The sequence below is a fragment of the Periplaneta americana genome, chromosome 16 (genome assembly GCF_040183065.1).
Source record: "Periplaneta americana isolate PAMFEO1 chromosome 16, P.americana_PAMFEO1_priV1, whole genome shotgun sequence".
Classification (NCBI taxonomy): Eukaryota; Metazoa; Arthropoda; class Insecta; order Blattodea; family Blattidae; genus Periplaneta; species Periplaneta americana.
In genome coordinates this window covers 52,715,443-52,731,245 of record NC_091132.1, presented here as the reverse complement: position 1 = coordinate 52,731,245, position 15,803 = coordinate 52,715,443, and the positions used below count along the sequence as shown (strand labels likewise).

Here is a 15,803-nt window from a genome sequence, read left to right as displayed (position 1 = left end):
TCGATCCCTATTCTGAGCAAGATTAATCCAATCACTATCATCATATCTCACCTCCCTCAAATCCATTTTAATATTATCTTCCCATCTACGTCTCGGCCTTCCCAAAGGTCTTTTTCCCTCCGGTCTCCCAACTAACACTCTATATGCATTTCTGGATTCGCCCATACGTGCTACATGCCCTACCCATCTCAAACATCTGGATTTAATGTTCCTAGTTATGTCAGGTGAAAAATACAATGCGTGCAGTTCTGTTTTGTGTAACTTTCTCCATTCTCCTGTAACTTCATCCCTCTTAGCCCCAAATATTTTCCTAAGCACCTTATTCTCAAACACCCTTAACCTATGTTCCTCTCTCAAAGTGAGAGTCCAAGTTTCAAAACCATAAAGAACAACCGGTAATATAACTGCTTTATAAATTCTAACTTTCAGATTTCTTGACAGCAGACTGGATGATAAAAGCTTCCCAAACGAATAATAACGGGCATTTCCCATATTTATTGTGTTTAATTTCCTCCCGACTATCGTTTATATTTGTTACTGTTACTCCCAGGTATTTGAATTTCTCCACCTCTTCAAAAGATAAATTTCCAATTTTTATATTTCCATTTCATACAATATTCTGGTCACGAGACAAAATCATATACTTTGTATTTTCGGGATTTACTTCCAAACCTATCTCTTTACTTGCTTCAAGTAAAATTTCCGTGTTTTTCCTAATCGTTTTGTGGATTTTCTCCTAATATATTCACGTCATCCGCATAGACAAGAAGGTGATGTAACCCGTTCAATTCCAAACCCTCTCCGTTATCCTGGACTTTCCTAATGGCATACTCTAGAGCAAAGTTAAAATGTAAAGGTGATAGTGCATCTCCTTGCTTTAGCCCACAGTGAATTGGAAACGCATCTGACAGAAATTGACCTATATGGACTCTGCTGTACGTTTCATTGAGACACATTTTAATTAATCGAACTATTTTCTTAGGAATACCAAAGTCAATAAGGATATCATATAAAATTTCTCTCCTAACCGAGTTATATGCCTTTTTGAAATCTATGAATAACTGATGCACTGTACCCTTATACTCCCATTTTTTCTCCATTATCTGTCGAATACAATATTATTATTATTATTATTATTATTATTATTATTATTATTATTATTATTATTATTATTATTATTATTATTATTACTAAGAACAACTTTAACTTTATACTCAGATGACAAACGATGTGATCTGTCATTTCTCTCAACTGACTGATGCTTGGAATGGACAAAACCTACAGCATTAACGTCTTCCCTAGTGACACTTCCAGAAACTACTGTAGGCTAGAGCGTAGTTACAGTTTTTTCCATTAAATAATGTCTCCCTAATAATTATTCAAATCTGTCAACCTATCGTGCGCCACCCTGTAGATGCAACTTACATATTGTATCAGCCAGAACCTCAATCTGTCCTATACACTGAACAACAGGAATTTTGCTCCGACTTAAAACGATGTGTCCCTTATGGTTTGATGTGCGCTGTATCCGAAAATGCATCTCTTTTCTTCGTATCACGTAAGGTTTTTAATATATACTATGATTTCACTTTTCGATAAGCACTACTCCAGGAAACATCTGGCGCGGTTTGGGGGTATAAACCAAAACAAAAGCTAATGTATTTTATGAGTTTATGACTTATTTACGGTTTATTATGGTTTTTGGCATGTTCTTTTGTACTTCTAATAAATAAACAGATATTGGTCCCTTCTATTAAGTAAATTTCATAACAGTTCAAATGAGGTCTATGCAATAAACAAACAAGGGTGTGGTGTTCAGTATTTAAAGGAAAAATTTACCAGTTTGAGTGAAGGAAAATTAAAAGAGGTCATTTTCATCGGTCCACAAATTCACAAAGTTATGGATGACCCTTTGTGTCTCCAGAAAAACTTTCCGTTTCAGAAAGAATGGCATGGCGTGCTTTCAAAGATTTTTGCTCCTTGGAAATTCTAGGGCAGAACTTGGTGTGGAAACCATGTTAAGCGCATATGACAAAATGGAGTGTAATATGTCTCTCAAAATACACTTCTTATATTCTCATTTGGATTTCTTTCCTCCTAACTTTGGAGCGGTAAGCGACGAGCATGGGGAAAGATTTCATCAAGAAATATCTGAAATGGAAAGGCGATATAAATGAAGATCATCATTCAGCATGCTTGCAGACTGTTGTTGGTTCCTTGTAAAGTGCATTCCCGGGTTTAGTTATAAACAGAAGTCATCCAGAAAATTATTTTAAATGCAAGTTCAAATCCAGTGATTTTTCTCATTATATGCATGAAATATTTTTATTATTGTTGTGTTTCAAACTATGTAACATTATTTTTGTATCCAGTACACATTTTTCAAGTATTATGAGGAATTTTGAATCCCTAGTGTGTTGTAATTTTATAAGTACCAGCGAAAAATTAAAAACAAATAAGTTTTGTCATAAAAAATTCAATTCTTTTTCTCCGGAAAATGGTACGTGATGGGGCAATTTAGATTCTAAATACAGATTTAGGGCACACATATTACTAATATTCACCTATTTTTATTTCGGAGCACGACAAAAAATAAAAATTTGTTTGTTCAGTGTAATCTGACTGGTGCCAGACGAAAGATCAGCGTTATTAGCCTCCAACGTCAAAGTTTTATAACGTTGTTCTATCTTACATTAAACTTGTTCAAATTTTCAGTCATTAAGGTACAATCTGTCTACATTAGAATCATAATTATTGTAGCTGTGCCTTTTCGAGTGTGACGAAATTGGCCTTTGTCCCGCTATATTTGCATTTGAAACCACAGTGCAATACGAAGGATTTTCTGCATACATTTCCATTTAAAGGAATAATATAATCCATAACAGCATTTTCTGCTGAATTTAATCCCATTGCGTCGTGCTAGTGAGCAATCGGTGACTCAAATGTCAAGCAGTGTGGCGTGTGTCCGTCATTATGTCAGTTTTATATCAAAGTTGAGCGTTTAATTTAGTTACGAACTGCAGAAAGGATACATTAAACGCATGCAATGCTTCAAATAGCGTTTGATAATGTAATCGTTAACGAATCAACACTCTTCAAGCAGTTTTAATTATTTTGAATCATTAATCAACAGCATGTAACTAAGCTTACATCGCGAATATGGACATCCTGATTGTTAAGGCCCATTCACAATGAAAATTAAACGTAAGCATAATGTAAACATAAAAGATACATGCAATATAGGCGTAATATAATGGAACCGTTCACAATGTAACACGTAAACATTCAATTAAACGTTAACATAGAAGCTTGCAAGCTTCTGTGTCTACGGTTATGCAAAACTTAAGAAATCAACCAATCACAACGTACTGATGTTGTTCGCAGTTGCACTATAGCGTCGATTAATTGCGAATTACCAAACACACCCCGTTTGTATGACAAGAAAATCAAATTATACAGAGATGCAACGTTAAAACTAATGCATGGGTATCAATTTCACGTCAATTAAACTAAGAAGAATCAATTATAAAATGTGTTATATTAATGTTAATTTAATTAATTAATTATATTAATTTACGCGCATAATCTATTTGCATATTTATTTAGTAACAGATGAGTTTACTTTATAGGAATCATGCCTAATATGAATATTATGTAAATAATACAATAATATCATGTAATTCTCAATCAAATTTATGACTACAGTAGAGCATCGATTATCCGAAACAATTGGGGACCGGGAGTGTTCGTATAACCGATCATTTACAAAAACAAATTGTACCGGTGTCATAGGAGCAGTATGAAACAAAGAAACACTGTTATTGAACACAAAAATGTACATACAGTATATATTTTGTATCACACGTCTTACAAATAACACAGAGAAATGACTAGCCTAGTTTGACAAGTTCAAAATGGTCATTAAAGTAGGTTTATAGTTTAGCAATCCTTTTTTGCTTCAGAGCTGAGACTCTTTTTCTGCCTCTAAATCTCACAAACAGCTCTAGTGAAACTTCTACATGGCGCGCTCGCAAATTTGAATTTGCCAACTGGAATGCTTTCGGTTAACCGATGTTTCGGTTGATCGGTATTCGGATAATCGATGCTCTACTGTACTTCGAAAATTCAAATCTCTTTAGTACTAACCAATTTGGTTTTAGAAAAAGGAAATCAACAAATGATGGAATTGAGCTTTTAATAACTGAAATTTTAAGAAATTTTTAAAATAGGTCACAAGTTAATGCCGTATTTTGTGATCTTCCCAAACCATTCGATTGCGTTGATCACAACTTAATTTTATCAAAATTAGAATTTTATGGTAATCGAGGGAATACACTAAATATTTTTAGAACTTATCTTCATGGCAGAAGCTAATTAGTCTCAATAGGTGAAAATTGGTCGTCTCACCAGTACACATTACGGTGTTCCACAAGGCTCAGTAATTGGTCCTTTACTATTCTTAACAGCAATTAATGATCTTCCTTATATCATTGAAGCTATAACAATTATGTGTGCTGATGACACTGCATTCTTACGTTCTAGCTCTGCTCTGAATGAATTAAATGCTCTAACCAATGATATTCTATCACAGATGGCTTTATGGTTTGAATCTAATGTTTTCTGCTTAATCAAGAAAAGTCTATCAACATAACTTTTAGCTTTAATCATCTAATAAAAAAGACAATATACAAAACTACACCAAATTTTAGGATTTTTATAGACTCCAGTTTAAAACAAGCAGTCAATGACGCGACGTAGAGGCAATACTGTCGAGCGGGTTTTCGCTTAGCGGACGCTGTTACTCTTGCTTTCTCGATCGTTGTTCAAATTTAGCGTTGTTTATGTGAACTGCATATCGTCTGTAGCGAGCGGGAGCAGAGCGAGGCGTGGGTGACATCCTAGATCATACAGACGTGGACAAATTATTAACAAAATGGACGATTTTTATGATAATTCTGTTTACAAAATTTGACTTTTCAATTGAGACTACATTTGACAATTTTGGATATTTCCAGCATTACAGTAGACAGAAATATGCAAAAATGTCAACTGTAGTTTAAATTGAAGAGTCAAGTTTTGTAAAAATATATAATAAGTCTTCAATTTTGCTAACAATTTGTAAATTAGCAAAATTGTCAACTGCATTGAAGAGTCAAATTTTGTAAAAATATAAAACAAAAATCTTCAGTTTTGCTAATAATTTCGAAATATCCAAAATGTCAATTGTAGTACAAATTGAAGAATCGAATTTTGTAAAAATATACAACATAAACCTTCAGTTTTGCTAATAATTTGTAAATATGCAAAAATATCAACTGTAGTCCAAATTGAGGAGTTAAATTTTGAAAAATATACAATACAAATCTTCAATTTTGCTAATAATTTGGAAATACACAAAAATGTCAACTGTAGTCTAAATTGAAGAATCATATTTTGTAAAAATATATAATAAAAATCTTAAATTTTGCTAATAATTTGTCCACGTCTGTATATACTCAGATAGCTGGGCCGTATAGGGTTTGACGTTAACAATTTTGTCAGGTTTGTTATGCTGCCATCTAGTTATATAAGGAGTCACGTCATAATTTCCATTTGAATTTCATTAGCGACTGTACTGCCATCTCGTGTTCGTTTACGGCGGACAGGTGGCGATCCTGGCGGTTGTTCTCTTCAAATTGCAGTCAAATTTTAACATAGGGATGGGCTATCTGTTACATATATGATCTAGGGTGACATGTATACTCCTCACTGTACTCAACTGAAATCTCTGTTTTGGTACCAACTTCCTACTTATGATAGCCCAGATCACATATGGATTGCTCATTCCTATGTTAAAATCGGTTGTACTTTAAAGAGAACAACCTCCAGGATCGCCAGCCGTCCGCCGTAAAAGAACACGAGATGGCAGTACAGTCGCTAATGCAATTCAAATGGAAGTTATGACGTGACTCCTCATGTACCAACTAGATGGCAGCATAGTAAATCTGACACAAATTGTTACCGTCAAAACCTATAACGCAGAGCAATCTGGGTATATATAATCTAGGATGATATTAACATTATTTAACCGAAATAAAATAACTGACGTCAACAGACAAGCATGCAAAGTGAATCTGTGTTTACTCCCGTCGGGGTATGGGGATGGGTATCATCTACAAACTTCCCTTCCGCTGTGAGTTCGTCGTCCCTGATAATAATACTAATCACGTGTCCTATTCCTAGATAAAATAGAAGACGGTGAAGTACTCGGTTGGAAGGCTTTGCGAACTAAAGGGTAGATGGAGGCGAGACACAAAAACCGCAGATTATATGATGTAAGGTAGACAGTCCCGCCTTGCCAAGAGCTCAAAGCTAGGAATAGAATGGGTCAATAGTTTACTTGCAGGTAAAAACTGGTCTGTGGAACCGCACTCACAGCATCCCAATCCGAGAGGGAACGACAGCTCATCCATGTGTGATGGGGTATGTACTGCATTCGCAGGGTGTCTCATAAAAATTTATTCTGCGAACCTCACCCAAAAGACTTCATGTCAGTTATCTAGAATACATATTTCGTAAAGAAGAGTGCATTTTTGTAATTCTGTTACGACGCCAAGAATAAATACAAATATAAGAACATACAGAGACATCATTTTATTTTTACTAACATTTCTAATATTAACCTGGCTATACCTATGCTACCAATTTCCACGACTGGAGTTCGATGATACTGGCGTAAAATACAAACAAATCACTTTACTAGGTATAGGAGGGAAGAAAAGTAGTTCATCCATTTACGTAAACTAGGAATTATCGCGATTTTGAGTTTGATCATTTTCATTAGGTTTTTGTTTAATAAAAAGACAATACTGTATTAACAATAAATATTTTTACTCATGAACTGAGCTATCCATTCGGACATATACATTATGAAGTGTATATTATACTGTCTACAGCACATTAGCGTAAAATTTAGAGAATGAAGTTAAATAGAAAAATAATCATAATATGGATATTTAAACGCATTTTTGAAAATGGTGGCCGTTCATTTCGATACAGGACTCAGTTCTTTTATGCATATTATCGCACTATAGACTATTGTGCCTAATTCCAATACCAGTTTCGTCATTCGTACTAGTAACTCATGTGGAAATCATTCTGTATTTAATCTATTAAAGATTACCTGACGTACTGTAAATTCAATCTTCACTTCTGCCCGATCCGAAAAGATAAAGTTACTTAGATATGCTATCTACTTTCCATCCATGTAGTTACGTCGCAGGGTTGTAGAAAGGAAGGAGGACCTTTTGTTTAAGTTAATTTTAAACAGTTGTATAATATTACGTAGACGCCGAATTCCTAACAGAAATTGTTTTCAGAAAGCGCTAAGACAACCCAGCGCATTAGCCTTTACAGAGGGGCGAGCAGAAGTAGGTGGGGAAAATCGGGTTGAGACGTAGGCAAAGGGACGACGGTACCTGTACGAAAATGTGATTCAATATTGAAAACTTTTTCGTCACTGAAGAACGCGAATATATTTATGGAACGTACTATACTCACTAACTCAGTACTATTTAGTATCACCGTAAGGCACTTTGACTGCATACGCGGCCTTGGTTCTGTGTGGAGGACCATTGGAAGTTTACTAGTAGAAGGGGTGGGAGTGAAGTACATTCAAAAACTCAGGTACAATAAAAATTGAAGTAAAAATGAAATGATGTCCCTCTATAAGAACCCAGTTGAGTATCACAAACCTTATATGACAGGTAAAGAAATTACAGACCTAGAGATTGAAAATATGTTTGCTAGCCTACGATTTTGTTTTATTGGGTTATTTTACGACGCTGTATCAATATCAAGGTTATTTAGCGTCTGAATGATATGAAGGTGATAATGCCGGTGAAATGAGTCCGGGGTCCAGCACCAAAAGTTACCCAGCATTTGCTCCTATTGAGCTGAGGGAAAACCCCAGAAAAAACCTCAACCAGGTAACTTGCCCCGACCGGGATTCGAACCCGGGCCACCTGGTTTCGCGGCCAGACGCGCTGACCGTTACTCCACAGGTGTGGACGCTAGCCTACGAAGAGAGGAAATCATCTATACCACAATATCAAGAAAACACATCTGTATAGGCTTGTAAAGTACTGTTTTAATTATGAGTTTGAACGGGTCTAGGTAAATTGAGTCCGTAATTAGCCGTTTATATATTTCTCTTAGCAGTAAATTGAGTCCCACCTTTTTAATCCTTGAAGTAAATTGAATACCGGTTTCTTAACGGTATGCGGTACATTGAATACATCTACCTTCTCGGCGTAACTGTATTCAATATTCATTAATTTAGGTGCATGGCTTCTGACTACATTATGCATGCTTAGTTGCAAAGTGAAGGAAGAAGAAATAAAACAAATTAAATAGTAGAAAAGAAAACATTTTTGAGAGAACAAATGGTTAAATTTAGGAAACATGAATTTGTAATAATTTTAACATTCAAATTTTTATTTAGGCCTACTGGATGAGAAAATCCTATCCACCAGGATCGCTACTATCGCCCCATCACAGACACTTTCACTAGCAGACGATGAAATATATTGTACTTTCGATATCGATTGGATGCATATTTATTAAGTATTGAGCTTCGTGAGTGTATATACTAGACCAGGGGTCGTCAGCACAGAGCACCCTGGGGCTAGCGTCTCTTACCCGCGGAGAACACACTGCACCATGGTGTACTCGTAGCTGCTAGCGGGTATGCTCTCTACCTCTTCCTGCTGCACGACGGTGCACTCGGGACGGCTCCACTTACCCTTTGCACATTTCAGCGAGTGTTCACGACCACTGTACTAGAACTAGACTGTGATATCCCTCTGAAGTACTCGGCATTTCTATGTTCATTGTTCTCTATCACATCTATACTAATAATAAATCTGTAGCCGAAATTTTTCTGGTAATTTTCGATTTTCCAAAAATAATTGGTCCTAACATATATAATTAACCGCCCTGAAACCGAAAATCGCTTTTTTGAAATTTTTGTTTGTATGTCAGTCTGTATGTTTGTTACCTTTTCACGCGATAATGGCTGAACCGATTTCGATGAAAATTAGATTATAAATTAAGTTCGTTGTAACTTAGATTTTAGGCTATATGGCATTCAAAATACATTATTTAAAAGGGGGGTTATAAGGGGGCCTGAATTAAATAAATAGAAATATCTCGCTTATTATTGATTTTTGTGAAAAATGTTACATAATAAAAGTTTCTTGAATAATAATTTGCGATAAGTTTTATTCCTTGAAAATTTTGATAGGACTGATATTTAATGAGATAAATGAGTTTTAAAATTAAAATAACTGCCATCTGAGGCCGTGTAATGAATTAAAAAACAAATGACTTCGTCTATAAGAGGCCTTGGACAGCAACAATCGAAAGCTATGAAAGATAGCCTACAGAGAATGTTTCTGTGTTTGTATGAAGTAATATCGGAAGCTAAATTAACCGATTTGTATAATTAATTATTATTTCACCATTGGAAAGTGTAGTTTCTCTAGATGGACATAATGCTATAATGTTATTACAGTAACTTATGAAATAATATAATATAATATAATATAATATTTAATATTATTTAATATAATTTAAGTTATTTGAAGGGTTCAGAACCATAGTGGGCCAAGCGCCATTTACTGAATACGTAGAAAACAAGGGTTAAAACTAAGTTATTACCATAATTCAATGGAAACCTATAACAAGTAAAATAAAATATACACATTAAATCTAAATGATGTCAATCTTCATTAAGCTATGGTTGCATGTAATAAAAATTAAGAAACATATTAAAGGAATTGTCATTGCACCAAATGAGTGGTCTCTGGACCAAAATGATCGCATTTTAATTATTTGGATGCAATTTTGAATTAAGTAACATATTAAACGATTTATCCTTCTATCAAACACGAATGTTCCCTGGATCAAATGTCCTATTTTAATTATGTAATTACTTTATATTTATTCTAACGGATGCAGCGGAGCGCACGGGTACGGCTAGTATTGAATATAATAAGAACTGTACTTGTTTCAGTGTGCTCTTTAGAATATATTGTCGCATTTTTATTGCATTCCAATGCGAATACTTTAAAAACCCGAAGTGTTTTGAAACGTTGCGAAGTGTGTTTAAATTGGAATGATAACAGCATCAGTATGGGATTCCTGCGCCAGGTAATAAAATCCGCCGGAATGGCAGAGCGGAAGAATCATCTTATTGCTCGGTTTGCCGTAGCGATCAGCTTACTTGACCGCACTGCAGTCTGCTTTTATTTATTTAAGTGCACGTCTGAACAGAACTCAATGGAATGCTACTGCGAAGCTAAGCTTTCCACGCTCCTGAATTATGAATAATGTCCGGGAAATTGCATTAGTAGTGCCGTTGTTATTTCATAATCACTTAGTGAGCTTGTTCTGTATGTGTAATTTAAAGCAGATGTGAGATTAAATTCTCTGTTAGTTTTAAACGAATTGTATACAAGGAAAACAAAATAGTTCATCCTCAAGTAAGAATTTAAGAGCCCCTAACTTTACGCAGAAGTTAATGAGTAGATATTAAATTTGTAATTATGAAAACAGTACCCCTTCAATATACAGGATGGATGGTAACCTCTGCACCAAAATTTAAGAGGTGATTCTACATGTTAAATATAACAAAATTATATTACACTTTTGTTTCAATGAAACACAGTTACGCAGGAAAAAATAGTCCTTGTCCAACATTTGCAGCGCTTTATTGCGATAATGGCTCTAAAGAAATGGCTGACTGCTATGCAAGAAGATAGGTAAAAATAATCTGAATAGTTCATGTCTTGAATTCTTTTTAACCGTTTAGCCATGAATTTAAATTGAATAATAGCAAAAATCGTTGAAATAAATCTTGCAACGCAGCGCACATCGCGTGTTACCGACTAAATACAATAGAGAGAAAGGTAAGGAGTGCAAGCCGCGCTTTCTTAGAGTTATTGCAGCAGCCGTGATGTTGCCAAATGCATCTTAGAAACATAACGATTTCCTCTGAAACGGTGAATGTTGGAAAAAAAAAACTTATTTAGATTTTTCAAATCTCTCCTCATGATTTATTACCAGTTTCATTTTGGTGCAGAGGTTACCATCCACTTTGTATAAACTTGAACATGACAATTGACTTAAAATACTCGTACTAATATCAAAACATCAAAGTTTGAGTAAAAGGGCTTATCCTACAAAAGAAAGATTTTTCAGGAACAACAAAAATTAAATTTTAACACATTATTATTAAGTTACTTATATGAAGGAATGTAAACCTAATTGCCTAAAACATATCTTTACATTTCGTAATATTAAATTCTAACTGATTACACTAATTACAGCAAAAAATAAAATTAAATAAGTGAGGGTTAAGTCCTTTCACCTAAACACCTTGATATCATGATAGTAGTTGTGAAGATACTGTTGACAAAGACAAAGACGACAAAGATTATGATATTGACGAGGACAACGACGATGGTAACAAGAATGGCTAATATAATGACATACAACAATAATGACGAGAATGATGATGACGAGGACAATTATGAGCACAACGATGATCATGACAGAGACGACGACGATGATAAATTAGACAACAATGACAAAAATGATGACGAGAAAGACAGCAACGATAAGATCGACGACGATGATAAAAATAATAACGATTACAATAATAACGAGGACGACGGTCATAAAAATGGTAACGATGATAATGAGAAAAACAACGATTGTAACGAGAAGACCGACGATGATAACGAGGATGAAAGCGTGATAACGAGGACGAAGACGCCGATAATGAGGACGAAGACGATGATAAAAATTATAACGAAAACGACGACGATGATAACGAGGACGAAAACGACGATAAGAAGGACGAAGACGATGATAACGAGGACAAATACGGTGATAAAAATGATAACGAGGATGACGACGATGATAACGAGGACGAAAACAACGATAACAACGACAATAGCGATAAAAATGATAACGATAATAATGAGAAAAACAACGATGATAACGAGAAAGCCGACGATGATAACGAGGATGATGGCGATGAGATCGAGGATGAAAACGTGATAACAAGGACGAAGATCCCTATAATGAGGACGAAGACGACGATGAAAATTATAACGAAAACGACGACAATAATAAGGACGAAGACGACGATAACGAGGACGAATACGGTGATAAAAATGATGATGATAGCTAGGATGACGACGATAATAATGACGACGACGATAATAACGAGGACGAAAACAACGATAACAAGGACGACAGTGATAAAAATGATAACGATGATAATGAGAAAAACAATGATGATAACGAGAAGGCCGACGATGATAACGAGGATGACGGCGATGAGAACAAGAACGAAAACGAAGATAACAAGGACGAAGAAGACATAGGGTAACGATTATAACGAGGATGATGACGACGATAGCGAGGATGATGACAATGATAACGAGGATGATGACAACGATAACCAGGACGAAGACGACAATAACGAGGTCGAAGACTATAATAAAAATGATAACGAGGACGACGACGATGACGAGGACCTCGACGATGATGACGAGAACGACGACGACGACGAAAGTATGATGACGAGGACGACGGTGGTGACGAAAAGGTCGACGAAGTGGAATACAGCAACGACGATAAAGCTGAGAAAGACGACGAAGACAATGACGATAAGGACGACAACAATCGCGGTACAGGTGGTGAAGATTACCACGGCGGAGAAACTGCGACGACTGCGATGTCGGAAAAGATTGTAACTGTGGTAACATTAAAGACGACCATCACCATGACGGCCACAATGACGAAGTAGGCTAATCACAACCGTTATTCAACTGTGACCTTTTGGTTTTCCCTCTGTGTTTGAAAGGTGTTATTTACACTACTCTCTCTGTATGAATATTGATGTGAAAACAAATAGGCCTGAGCTACTCGATGTTACATTTGCTTTCTGCGGAATAATAATATTCTATAGTATGTTCACGTAAAGTTGTCCACGCATAAACCGCTCTGGAAAAGAGATTGGGTTTTAAAATTTTACAGTATAATAAGTGTGTTCCGTGCATAGTGATGATGCGAAGGCTTTGCTTTTACTTTCAACTTATATAGAAAAGTGCTTGCAACAGATACAACATTTCTTAAAATTATGTAATTAAGTATTCTTAAAAATATAAATTTGAGTAACCTATTAAGTGCGCGCAGTGTGTGAAAACATTAATGAGTTTAGTCTTTGGCACGTAAGCATATATGGAAGAAGATTAAGGATAAGTCCTAAAAATATGTTACAATCGGGTGGAATATTATCAAGGATTGTAGTTTTAGTTCAGTTTTGGAAGCAAAGTGTTAATTCTCTAATCTATTTGTTTATTCATTTATTATTTACTTATGATTTATTTATTTAGTTATTTATTCATTTACATTATACATACAGATCTATATTATCATAATTATCTCTTAAATCCAATGCACAGGTCTTCTGACCGTACGTGCTATGTACCTAAAACAAGTCCTACTTTGTAAGTTTCACACCCTTCACCTATAGTTAGATCCAACCACTCTCCAAAAGAACACACAGATTAAAATAAAAATGGCACAAACAAAACACATTACATAATATATCCTAACCTAAACAGGCATAAAAGTGTATAATTGAGTATCCCTTCGTCAGTTCGCATCACAAACTTCAACAGCTGAAGTTCTAATCTGTCTCGCCTTCAAGAGGAACAATCCAGTCTTTTGTTCCCATTCTCTATTCCCCATGAGGTCAAGACATGCAAGCGAACTCCTATTCTGACTTAGCATCGAGGGTGGTAGATATTTTTTCCGCATATGTTCCAATTCGACACACTGTAATAAAATATGTGTCCAGGAGTCCTTTTCTCTGCAAAGTGGACAAAGGCGCTCTCCTTCTTCGTTGACAATTTTATTACCCTTCCATGCCCCCAATCTTAGCCGCGCTAAACCTGCTCTGCTGTCTTTGTTACAAGAATTTATGTAGTTACTCTTCCCCAGTTAAGCATGAGATCTGATTGTAAATGTAGTGAGGACTTTTCCGAACATTGGAGCTCAATCTCTTGCGTCTCGATATCAATTAAACGCATCTTCACATTACGCCATATATTCTTTCTGTTATTCTCTATTTATTTTATTTATTTATTTATTGTTTATTTATTTCTTTGTGGTTTATTTGCTTATTTGTGATTTATTTACTTATTTCTTTTCTATTTATTTACTTTTTATGTTTTAATTATTTATGATTTATTTACTTATTTATTTTTATTTATTTACTTAATTATTTTTATTTGCTTGTTTATGATTTATTTAGGTACTTATGTATGTTTTATTTATTTATTTGTTTGTATGTTTGTTTATTTATTTATTCATTCATTTAGGATGTATTTCTTCATTTATTCATGTATGATGTGCTTACGATTTATTTACTTACCTATAATTGATTTACTTATTTATGATTTATTTACTTATTTGCTTGTATTGACTTTAATGCTGTAGAGTTGTATATTGTAGTTTCGTATTAGCTACAGTATATAAGGTCCTAAAGGTAATATGGTTCAGTTACAAATGTAATGCCACATTCATTTCATTGGCTACATCAATAGACAGACTACTCGTTTTCTTGGTTTCGAACAGCTTGACATCATCACATAGAAACCCCTTCATTCCAATCTTGTCACGATTTGGCCTGCCATACCTGCAAACGGTATATGGGGCCAATATCTTGTAGAAGACGATGATGGACATCTTCAGAATGTTAAAAAAATATTGCATCAGTATAAAGATCTCCTCGTTATTCGTCACTCAAAGACCTGCATATTTTTTTTTCGTGCAATAACCTTCACACGTCAGTCAATGGTTCGAACGAGATGGAGCCATCAGCGACTTAAAACATCTGCTAATAGTTACTATTATGTGATTAATATCAGCGATATATCGGGTCTGAAAATCCACCTCTATGGTTTTTTTCCATTCATCTTGCTCATAACTTCTAGTAGTTTTATTCTTAAAGGTTAATATCTCACTGTAGAACCCTGAAAATGCCAACACATCTGACAAAACAAAAAAAAAAACAAAAATAGACAGACACATAGTTTTACTTTGCTATACATCTTCACATAGGTCTGCTTGTGGATGGTACGAGAAATGAAACAAGGAGAACAAGGGAACTACAAGGATAACAAGGGGAAGACAAGGATAATAAGGGAAAGACAAGAGAACCAGAGAAAGACAAGACAAACAAGGGAGAGACAACTATAACAAGCGAAAGACAAGAAGAACAAGGGGAGAGTTGCATTTTTATGTGACTCTCAACCCTCTAGTTACTCCTTATACCTAGTGGAAATCCAACTAGCTAATCAACACAAGCGGGATTTCTGGGGTTCGAAATCGCAACTAGCGTAGACTTAAATTTCGAGTCTTAACTCGCTAATGTCTGAGGTATGATAATTGGTATAACTACATGTTCATGGTCACTTAAACTGTATATGTTTTCTGTCTCAAATTCTTTAAGAATCTTTTCAGATTTTTAAAGCAGACTTTCTCTTTGTTTCAGGGCAACATCTGGCAACAACTTTTGTCTTTCCATTTTATACTCGAACTCGTAAACACGATTCCCTTCACGTTAACGGTAAGTTGGTTAAAAGTTTATATCTATTATTATGATTTATTTACGTTATCATAACAATATTATTATTACTACTAGGATCCGTATTCCAGCTACCTATAAACTGGAATGAGGTTGT

The 15,803-nt window shown here is 35.0% G+C and overlaps 1 protein-coding gene across 3 annotated transcripts in view; it reads left to right on the top strand.

The window, feature by feature from the left end:
• Nucleotides 1-15,803, top strand: part of SLO2 (slowpoke 2) — a 1,063,914-nt gene that overhangs the window by 883,333 nt on the left and 164,778 nt on the right. For all 3 annotated transcript variants that reach the window (XM_069849155.1, XM_069849157.1, XM_069849156.1), the window contains exon 7: nt 15,614-15,688. In XM_069849155.1, coding sequence (XP_069705256.1) covers nt 15,614-15,688 — 75 coding nt within the window. The remainder of the gene's footprint in view (nt 1-15,613; nt 15,689-15,803) is intronic.